Consider the following 12,012-nt stretch of genomic DNA (forward strand, 5'->3'; position numbering starts at 1 on the left):
GTTCCAAAGTCAACGAGACTCACAGGTATCCCGGACTAAATCAAACAACATTACTTGGATCAAAGTGCATGTACATTATTTTTCACAATTTTGCTTATAATATTTATGCTACTTGATAAAATAAGACAACTATAAAATCTTATTTGCTTTTTCTATGTAGTGTCCGATACAGCGGAACAGTTCAGACTACGGATACTTTGTTTTGAGGTTTATGAAAGAAATCCTTCAAATGAATCAATTAGAGATTCCAACCACGGTATGGATTTATAACTTAATTAGATAACTTCTTATAATTTATTACATTTAACTAAATCATTCATATTATGTTTTTATTCTGTAGTACTTTGACGAATTCCGTGCTGCTACTTACACGAGACTTAAGTTGGAAGAAATCAAAGAGGAATTGTGTCAATTTTATATTCATCAGCTATTCATGTAGTAGGATTTGTGTCGATTTGAAGAGAATATTATAGTACTCTAGGATATATGGTTACTAACTTTGTTCATATTGTTGCCAATTAATATTTGAAGTATAATATTGTTGATGTTAGAGATTTAGTTTGATTGACATAATGATGTATATATATAATTTTGGATATTATTATAATGGTATTATATTAGTATATATATAGACCTACCTATGGTTAAAAATATATCGTCGAAAATATATTACAGGTCGAAAATATTACATGTTGAAAATATATTACAGGTCGAAAATATTACAGGTCGATCTGGGAGGCTGAAATTATAGGCTGCACTTTAAAATATCTCATTTAGCAACGACAGCGCTTTTAAAAAGCGCTCTTAAAGGTCCACATACGAAAGCGCTTTGTTACAAAAAGCGCTGCCAAAGATTAAAAATAAGAAGAAAAAAAATACGCAACCTACCAAAGTTCTTTTGGAAAAGCGCTCTAGTAGGGGGGGCTACCAGAGCGCTTTTTCCAGCAAAAGCGCTCTTATAGGGGGTCTACCAGAGCGCTTTTTCCAAAAAAAGCGCTCTTATAGGGGGGGTCTACCAGAGCGCTTTTTTTGTAAAAAGCGTTCTTATAGGGGGGTCTACCAGAGCGCTTTTAAAAGCGCTTTCGTTACCTACGCCAGCGCTGGCTATGAGAGCGCTTTAAAGCGCTGTTAAAGGCCAAAAAAAGCGCTTTAGAAGCCCTTCCGTGTTGTAGTGATTGATGACATACTCGTTACGTCCTTGTCATGACATCACCTTCATCACCAATTTCTATATTTTTATGGTTTACACAGTTCTTCTCTTGTGGGGTCGGGTCCGGTCTGGGCTACCCATGATCCAAATCCATGAAATGTTATGTCGGTTTTACTTTTGTCTTTATTTTAGTAGGAATTGTATTATCACTAGAATGAATTTAGATTTCATTGTTACAAATTATATATACAATATTAAGATCTACCTCGACTCCCCGCCCCTGTCTCACTTAACAATTATGTTATGTGAGAGACAATTACTCTTTCTTCCTTCAAATTCTCATTCAACACTACTAAAACACTGTTATGTGGTGTAGCGTATTTAACTTTCTCCAATAGGAATAACAGAGAATGTATACCAAATGCTCCTACCCTTACTTTATAACAATATGAGTGAGATAACATAGCCTTATCCTAAACTGATTTTCACAATGCAATTCTAAAATGACCTTAGTAACATTAATTACATTTAATAAAATTTGCAATAGAGCAAATACAAAGCCAATCTTAACATAGCCAAGATGTTGGGTTGAATACAAAGAAGCACATGCACCCATAAGTTACTCTTTATTCATTCATTATGTAAAAAAAGCATAATGTTTGTGGTTACTATCAAACAATCACAAAGAGAATATTGGGAATTAATCCACCAATCACATAACTTCAAAAAACTTTGTTCTCTCTTAGATATTATTCCCAAAAAAAAAAAACAGCTGAAACAAGAATATATAAATAGCCATTCTCATAATATTAACTAACAAAAAATCATACAAATTTGAGTTAATTTGTAGCAATGGATACAGTAGCAGCATTGACAGCTGATAAGCCAGTGGTGATATTCAGCAAGAGCAGTTGTTGCATGGCGCATTCGGCGAAAGCTCTGATAAGCAGCTTTGGTGCCAACCCTATAGTTATTGAGATTGACAAAATGGTAAATGGTGATGAAATAGAGAGGTCATTGATTCAACTTGGTTGTAGACCAAGTGTGCCAGCAGTTTTCATAGGACAACAATATATAGGTGGTGTTAATCAAGTGATAAGCCTGAATGTCCAAAACAAGCTTGCTCAGTTGCTTTTAAAGGCTAGAGCTATTTTCATATGGGGTCCAATAGCTTCATGAATAAATTGTCATGCATTGGCAACTTTTTATTTGGTGTGGTGATAGAGTTTATTTTTTCCTAGCTACATGTACTCTTTAATTTTAGTGGTTTAGAAATGCACTAGCTAATATGTACTAAAATAGCCATGTTCGCATGCATGTGTTATCAAACACATATATAGCTCATTTATAATGCGTGTGTATTATTGAGGTTTTCATAAAATTTAGTTATGGAATTTATATCAACAATGTAATTTTGATATGTGATACTATTGATATGTTGTATGCTTCACTTATCTTTGATCTTTGTAAATTTATACACCAAATCGCCTTCCAATCTATGCTACCGCATATGGGGTAAAAACATGGTTACAAATAACTAATTAGTTCTGTGAGATATTGGATCGAACTCTAGTATTGTCGAAGGGTAGCTTCTTGGTTCGACAGTTCGACAGGGTTAAGCATGAAGTCGAAGGATTGTTCACATGCTGGTGTCGAAGTGTGCATGCTGTAGTCGAAGATGGGTCTAGCATGCAAATGTCGAAGATGCTAGAGTTGTTAGCATGTTAAATTAGGTTTTAGTGTTTAAACCCTAATTTATTAAGTTAGCTTGTTTATTAAGTTGGCTTGTGTAATGGGCCTTGCTGAAAAAGCCCATTAGTTAGTATGTTAGGTTTTATTATAAATAGCATACTAGTCTCTCATCATTGCTAAGCTGCAAATCCTAATTTAGGGTGAGAGAGGTTATTTGTTATTCTTGTAAACTTGTAATCTTGTTTTAAGAGAAAGTAAAAGAATAGCAGTTATAACCAATTCTTGTGTTCTTATTCTCTTCCCTAATTCCCTATTATACTTTGTTATTGGTATCGTTTTTCACAACAAATTGGTGCGGTGAGCGTGGAGAAGATGCCTTCAACAAAGTATGAGATTGAAAAGTTCACCGGAGTGAATGATTTCGGTCTGTGGCGCTTGAAGATGAAAGCCCTACTGGTTCAGCAGGGTTGTTTGGAAGCGTTGAAGGGAGAGGCAGCCATGAATGCTGCATTAACGGCAGCGGAGAAGACAACTATGATCGAGAAAGCACACAGCGCAATTCTGTTGAGCCTTGGTGATAAGGTTCTCCGGCAGGTATCAAAGGAGACGACGGCATCAGGGTTATGGGTGAAACTTGAAAGTTTGTATATGACCAAATCGCTGGTAAATCGACTCTACCTGAAGCAAGCTTTGTATTCATTCAAGATGATTGAAGACAAAGTATTGGCTGAGCAGTTGGATATGTTCAACAAGCTAATTCTTGATCTTGAAAATATTGATGTGAAGATCGATGATGAAGATCAAGCGCTGTTACTATTGTGTTCTTTGCCTCGATCACATGCTCACTTCAAAGAAACTCTCTTGTATGGAAGGGAGTCCCTGACGTTTGAAGAAGTTCAATCAGCCTTGTACTCTAAGGACTTGAATGAACGAAAGGAGCATAAACCTTTGACCGTTGGCGAAGGTTTGGCCGTTAAAGGAAAACTCTTACGAAAGGATGGTAAGTTCGACAAGAAGAAAGGCAAAAGCCAGTCGAAGACTTACAGTGGCGAAGCATCTGGCATTCGATGCTACCATTGTAAGAAGGAGGGTCACACAAGAAAGGTGTGCCCTGAACGCTTGAAATATCATGGAGGTAAGGATAATGGCAACGCTGCCATTGTTCAAGATGATTTCGAATCATCTGATGTTCTTGTGGTTTCAAGCAGTGACTCTAAGAAGGAGTGGATTATGGATTCAGGTTGCACTTGGCACATGACTCCAAACAAAGACTTGTTCGAGGAATTATGTCATCAAGATGGTGGATCAGTATTGCTGGGAAACAACAAGGCTTGCAAGATTGCAGGTGTTGGATCTGTGAGATTCAAGCTCCATGATGAGTCAATAAGGTTGTTGACTGAAGTCAGGTATGTTCCTGATTTGAAGAGAAATCTGCTTTCTCTTGGTGAATTCGACAAGAAAGGATATGTTTTCCAAGGAGAGAAAAGTATCCTAAGAGTCATGAAGGGTTCGAAGGAAGTCTTGAGAGGCGTGAAGAAACAAGGCTTGTATACCCTTGAGGCTGAAGTTGTAAGTGGTTCGACAAATGTTGCATCCACGAAACCGTTGTCGAAAACAGAAATCTGGCACATGAGATTGGGCCATGTCAGTGAAAGGGGTCTGGTCGAATTAGGGAAACAAAATCTGCTTGGTGGAGACAAAGTCGAAAAGCTGAAGTTTTGTGAACCCTGTGTACTTGGAAAATCTTGCAGAGTGAAGTTCAACAAAGGCAAACAAAGAACACATGGATCCCTTGATTACATTCATGCTGATCTTTGGGGGCCTGCAAGGTGTCCATCACATTCAGGAGCAAGGTATTTTCTATCCATAGTAGATGATTATTCCAGAAAATTATGGGTATTCATCCAGAAGACTAAGGATGAAACTTTTGAGAATTTCAAAAGTTGGAAGACTCTGGTTGAAAATCAGACTGGCAGAAAGGTCAAGAGGTTGAGAACCGACAATGGCCTTGAATTTTGCAATGAGGCATTCGACAGTTTTTGTGCTGCCTCTGGTATTGCAAGGCATAGAACTACTGCAGGTACTCCACAGCAAAATGGTTTGGCTGAAAGGTTTAATCGAACTATTTTGGAGAGAGTCAGATGCATGTTGACTAGTGCAGGGTTAACAAAGGTGTTCTGGGCTGAGGCTGTTTCGACAGCAACATATCTGATAAACAGATGTCCTTCGACAGCGTTAGATATGAAGACACCTGAAGAAGTTTGGTCGGGACATCCACCAGATCTCGACAAACTGAGAGTATTTGGCTGCGTAGCCTATGCTCACATTAGGCAAGACAAGGTCGAACCTAGAGCTCTGAAATGCTTGTTCATGGGATACCCTGAAGGAGTCAAAGCTTATAGGCTATGGTGCCTAGAGCCAGGTCACAGGAGGTGTATCACCAGTCGAGATGTAGTTTTCAATGAAGCTGAAATGGCTTTTAAGAAAACTAATGATGTTGGTCGAAGTACAGAAACATCTGACGAAGAGCTGGAACAGGTAGAGATTCCTGTTGAGGTGGAGCATGTTGATGCTGAATTGCATATCCCAGATGAAGTCGAAGAAGAAGCAGAAGATGCTGAAGTTGAGGAAACTGACGATGACTACCTATTGTCGAGAGATAGGTCGAGAAGAGTCATCAAGCCACCTCAGAGACTTGGATATGCAGATCTTATAGCTTATGCCTTAATCTCTGCAAGTGAGGTTCTAGACGAAGAACCTAGAGACTATAAGGAAGTTATGAGGAGTCGAAATAAGACTGAATGGCTGAAGGCCATGGATGATGAGATAAAATCTCTTCATGATAATCATACCTGGGAACTGATCAAGAAACCTGCTGGGGCAAGGTTAGTCAGCTGTAAATGGATTTTCAAAGTTAAGGAAGGAATTGAAGGAGTGACGTCGAAAAGATACAAGGCAAGGTTAGTTGCAAGGGGTTTCACTCAGAAAGAAGGTGTCGACTTCAATGATGTGTTTTCTCCTGTTGTGAAGCATAGGTCCATTCGAATGTTGCTTGCCATGGTGGCACAGTTCGATCTTGAACTGGAACAGATGGATGTGAAGACTGCGTTCTTGTATGGTGATCTAGATGAAACGATCCTGATGAGGCAACCTGAAGGGTATGTCGAAAAGGGAAAGGAAGATTATGTGTGCAAGCTAAAAAGATCTTTATATGGGCTGAAACAATCTCCTCGACAGTGGAATAGGAGATTCGACAAGTTCATGACACACATAAGTTTCATTAGAAGTCAGTTCGACCACTGTGTTTACTTCAGATTTCGACCTGGTAATTCATTTGTTATTTTGTTGCTTTATGTGGATGATATTCTCATAGCAAGCAACAGTGTCGAAGATGTGATGAGGGTGAAGGCTGAACTCAATAAGGAGTTCGATATGAAGGATCTGGGAGCTGCTTCCAGGATTCTTGGAATTGACATTCGAAGAGATAGAAAGAAGTCGAAGTTATGCCTATCTCAAGAGGCATATCTACGGAAGATTCTTGAAAAGTTTGGTATGTCGAATTCGAAGCCAGTTGTGACTCCAACAAACCCTCAATTCAAGCTGAGTATTGATCAGTGTCCCAGTACTGATGTCGAAAGAGCCTATATGAATAGCATCCCATATGCTAATATAGTCGGTTCTTTGATGTATGCTATGGTCTGTACTAGACCCGACATAGCATATGCAGTAAGTCTTGTAAGCAGGTACATGGCGAATCCTGGAAAGGCTCACTGGCAAGCATTGAAGTGGATTTTAAGGTACATAAATGGGTCTCTGAATAGAGTCCTAATTTATGGTGGAGCCTTGGGTGAAGATAGTAAAGCAATAATAGAAGGATATGTCGACTCTGATTATGCAGGTTGTATGGATTCCAGAAAATCTATTTCTGGATATGTTTTCACTATGTTTGGCACAGCAATTAGTTGGAAAGCAACACTTCAGAAGGTTGTTGCTCTATCAACCACTGAAGCGGAGTATATTGCCCTAACTGAAGCTGTGAAAGAAGCATTGTGGCTTGAAGGTTTTGCGAATGAGCTGAAACTTCAAGGTCGAGGTATCACTGTTAAATGTGATAGTCAAAGTGCAATACACCTGTCGAAGAATTCAGCCTATCATGAGCGAACTAAGCACATTGATGTGAGGCTGCATTTCGTCAGAGGAGTAATCGAGCGTGGAGAAGTCCAAGTGCTGAAGGTTTCGACTGAAGACAATGCTGCTGATATGATCACCAAGACATTGCCGAGTTGCAAGTTTTTCCACTGTATGCAGTTGATAAAGCTGCATGAAGAAAGCTAGTTTGTTCCTTGACGTTGTAGAGTTAGGTCCAAGGTGGAGATTTGTGAGATATTGGATCGAACTCTAGTATTGTCGAAGGGTAGCTTCTTGGTTCGACAGTTCGACAGGGTTAAGCATGAAGTCGAAGGATTGTTCACATGCTGGTGTCGAAGTGTGCATGCTATAGTCGAAGATGGGTCTAGCATGCAGATGTCGAAGATGCTAGAGTTGTTAGCATGTTAAATTAGGTTTTAGTGTTTAAACCCTAATTTGTTAAGTTAGCTTGTTTATTAAGTTGGCTTGTGTAATGGGCCTTGCTGAAAAAGCCCATTAGTTAGTATGTTAGGTTTTATTATAAATAGCATACTAGTCTCTCATCATTGCTAAGCTGCAAATCCTAATTTAGGGTGAGAGAGGTTATTTGTTATTCTTGTAAACTTGTAATCTTGTTTTAAGAGAAAGTAAAAGAATAGCAGTTATAACCAATTCTTGTGTTCTTATTCTCTTCCCTAATTCCCTATTATACTTTGTTATTGGTATCGTTTTTCACAACAAGTTCATATCCAAAAAATGGTGTGTCAACTACTCGCGTGAGAAACATAAATGTGAGCAAGATATCCCGTGAAACCACTTTTAAGTTGAAAGGGAAACTTTTCCCACCAATTCCTCTATAGATAGTGTCAGACCCGAGAAGATAAAGTCATTTATGAAATTCCACTAGACTCACATCACATAATGTTAAACCAAGGTCAACTTCGCCCTAACTCTGGACGAAGAACCAATAGTCCTAAATATCTTGTAGTCGAATAGAAAATGATAGTAGGTTGAAGATGACTACCGTGCAAGGTCTTTCAATATGGTGGTAGAGGTCTCCGGCGATTTGAAAGAGGGGGTATATCTTGAAAGTTAGCACTCTAGCACTTAAATTAGCAAATGAGAGAGGTTGAATTTGCAAGTTTGCGAATGAATGAATATTTGGGTGTGATTCAAAGTCACGCTTATATAGGGGTGATAACTAGAATCGTCAGCGGTTGTTTCGGCATGAGATGAAGAAGGTCATTGGATGAGTATCATAAGACGAGATGAAGATGGGGCTGTCATACCCCAATTTTTGACCTAAGATACCACCTCATATCATAGCATATGCATCATTTGCATCTCTAACAAATTGCATAGCTTGTGTTTGCTACTTGTGACTCAGCAGGATTTGATCAGGAAATCACTCATCAGTACAAGTAACAATCAATTAGGGTTTTGTTCTCCCTTCATCTCAAATGAATCATCTTCATCAACAATCAACATTTGGTCCTCAGAGATTCATTTCAACAAGCTCAAAGGCTCTGAACCAACCAGATTAGGGTTTTGACTGAAGATAGTATACTCCTGACTTTTGCTCAGGATTTGACCTAATGACTTGGGACATGACCTCAAGACCCCAAGTACATCACTTTGACCTAATCCATTGGCTCAAGACATCTCCTACACAAGGATTGATCAACAGTGAAATTTCAAATCATCATAATTAGGATTTTGAACTATCAGGGACTGAAATCAGGGATCACATTTGGGAAACCCTAAAAATCCCCAGGGAGTCAATCAAAGGTTTCAATCATCTTCAAATAATCCCTATGACAACATCCAATGGAAATTACATCTCAATTCAAGATCCACAGTCATCAATTTCATCTGGTCGACAATTAGGATTTTTGACCTAATTCATTGAATAGCTGACTTTTTAATCAGGACATGGTGCCACAACTCAAACCATGGCTCAATATCCTCTAATGCTTCAATATGATCCATTCATACCATTCATTTGGTGAGGGTAGCCTGTTTCATTTGAAATCTCCAGAAACGCGATTCGTCTGAAAAAAGTCAACTGTACAAGATTGCCATTGACTTTTGGGGAATTTTGGTCAACCATGACTTTTGAAGTTTTAAATCATCAATATATGATATGAGAAGTCATTTGATCAAGAAAAATCAAGAAAATCAATCAAGAATCAAAAAGTCAAAAGTTTGACTTTCATACTTAGAAAATTTTTCTAAGTGTTTTTCATGGTTTTTTTCCAAACTTTGAAAGGGAATAACTCAAAATTTCACCTACAAACTGAAAAAAACTTCCAACATGAAAGTTGTAGATTTTGATCCAATAAACAACTTTGACACATATAATTTTTTTCCATAAGATCAACCATTTAAGAGATATGAAGCTTCAAAGTTGGTATCTTTTGAAAATTTCACTTAAAACTTCATTTTCTTCAAAGTTCATGGATCTTTTTCACCCATTTCCTTAAAGGTCTTGAAGAAACTTTCAACTAGGGTTTTGAAGTGTGTAAGATGAGCTTTCCAAAATGTCTAAGAGCATGAAAAAATATGGAGTGTAGCCATGGTTTTGAATTTTGCCATTAGTGAACTTTTCATTTGAAATTTCAAGTCATTTTGCCAAAGTTATGAACCAAATTGCCAAATGATCCAAATAATGATGCATAGATGCAATGATTGAAGATATTTTCTGATTTGAAGATCAGAATGGAAGAGATAAGAAGCTTGGCAAAATAACCATGGTTAAGTCACTTTTAACCATTTGCATTTAAAGTGAAAGATTCCATTTTATCTCTTAAGCCAAATCATCACTTCTTGATCAACTTGCAAGAGCTTTGCATTCAGAATCCTTGCCCTATAAATAGAGGTTCAAATCACTCTTCAAATCACACCAAAACCTCATAATCATAGGTTTTCTCTCTTCTTTCTTGATTTGCAAGTTTCATAAGTTTCAATTGCAATTTCCATCTCTTGCAATTTCTGAGCAAAGTGAGGGTTCTAACATCTCATAAACATCAAATGTGATGTGTTTGAACCATCCATACACCCCAAAAACACCAAGAACTCAGAATCACTACCTCACTTCTCAAATATGCATAACTTAAGCCTTATCATGCCAATTTTCATTCAAGCTCAACTCTGTCCAATCTAACCATCCAAACACCATCCATGTACCATATATGAACTATTCCAATCATCATCCCTGACCTGTAACTCCAAAATCACCAAGCTTGATCCTCACTTGAGCCCTACTGCAGATCGAGCATCACCAACTGGTCCAGAGGTTTTCAGTTCATTCCAATCATCCAAACATGTTCCATAAGGTCCACTGAAGCTGTCCAGATCAAGAAACAACATCTGGAACCTCTCATTTGCAGAATTCGATTCCCAGTTTGGCCATTTTTGAAGGTAAGCCTCATGAACTCCAAACTCATACATACATGCATCATAAATGAAAAATTGAATTGCTATCTTGTTTCTGCACTATCACTGATCAATAGCCCTCAATCAATTTCACAATTCATCAATCCTACACGATTCCATGTTCAAATTCAGAATTAGGGTTCTTGGTGTTCATCACAAAATTGATCACCTTAGAGCAAATATAAATGAATTATGAGGGCACCATCATGTTTCTCGTCCAAAACCGAGCAAGATAGACTATCTACTTGATCAAAACAATCCAGTTTTAGAGAAATTCAAAATCAAAATAGGGATGTGTTCTTGGCGCCATTTTTTGTTCAGAGATTTCAAACACTCGTTTTTGAATATAATTAAATGAGCATGTATCATAAACAAGCTGCGCGCGCAACTCAGTTGGTTGTTGTTTTGAGTAGTGAACCTCAGGGCGTGGGTTCAAGTCCTAGTGGAGACAAAACCATTTTTTTTGCAACCTATTTTCTTTCATTTCTTCACAATTTCATTAATCATTTTAACCAATCAAAATTAATTATTTTTACTTCATTTTTTACACACTTATTATTTTATATATGTATTTTATGAATATAAAAAAAAATCACAAAAATATATTTGTTTAATACATTTTTAATTAAGTTTAAAATAACATATTTTAAGTGTTTTTTTAATACTTTTAAATATTGTTTTTCATTTGATTTTCAAACTTAGTAACTTGTAAATATTTTTTGAAGCAAATCCTAATTATCTAAGTGTTAATTGAGGATGATCTTTTGATTAAATTGACTTCTTTCAAAATTCAAATCGTTTTAAAACGAGCGATCGCGATTCTTTTCAAAAACAATAAACCATTTCTTTTTGAAACTTTTGATTAAATCTTTTAATTGATCAATTGGTTTTCAAAATGATGTGGGGCCTCTCGAATATTAGAGAGTATAAGACCCACTCCTTTTTCTTTTTGTACAGTTTGTTTTAAACAATAAAACTTTTTTCAAAATAAAATCTTTTCGAACAATTTTCAAAACAATTTTCAAAACAATAAAACTCCAAAGAAACAAAACTTTTCAATATACCATGGGCCTCCATGTAGGTATAAGCCCCAAGCCCTTTTGTACATACCCATTCCAGTACATGAAATTAGGTATTTCATTGTACGCCTTTTGTACATATCTCAATCAATTTGTTTTTAACTTTGAATAACAAACCAAAAATGAAGGTTTCTTTAAATCTTCCCAAAAATATACCATGGGCCTCCATGTAGGTATAAGTCCCAAGCCCTTTTATAAATACCTGTTTACATAAGCTTTGAATAAACTCAAGTGGACCTATCCCCGAGTGTGAGTCCCGAGCCCCCGTGTATACAAATGGATCATGCTTACAGGTATATTTCCTTCATAAACTCCATTATATACACACACTTTGTCATATATGTATAACTGTTCATATTTGTTCATGTACTTGTTCATATTTGTTCGTACTTGTTCATACTTGTGATTGTGTTATATGCTTGTTCAACTTAGTACAACACTAGGTTCCCCATAGCCTCCTATTGGGCTTCGTGCAAAGAATCTCCACTAGTTTAGGTTAGGACATAGAGTATGGTTTCCCGGTGAAAT

At 37.1% G+C, this 12,012-nt stretch overlaps 1 protein-coding gene across 1 annotated transcript; it reads left to right on the forward strand.

Annotated features, from left to right (window-relative positions):
* Nucleotides 1-2,002: 2,002 nt before the first annotated feature.
* LOC131652184 (monothiol glutaredoxin-S6-like) lies at nt 2,003-2,329 on the forward strand. Its single transcript, XM_058921981.1, has one exon. It carries the CDS (start codon nt 2,003-2,005, stop codon nt 2,327-2,329), a length of 327 nt encoding a protein of 108 aa, XP_058777964.1.
* Nucleotides 2,330-12,012: the final 9,683 nt, after the last annotated feature.

This window comes from Vicia villosa, linkage group LG1 (assembly GCF_029867415.1).
Source record: "Vicia villosa cultivar HV-30 ecotype Madison, WI linkage group LG1, Vvil1.0, whole genome shotgun sequence".
NCBI lineage: Eukaryota > Viridiplantae > Streptophyta > Magnoliopsida > Fabales > Fabaceae > Vicia > Vicia villosa.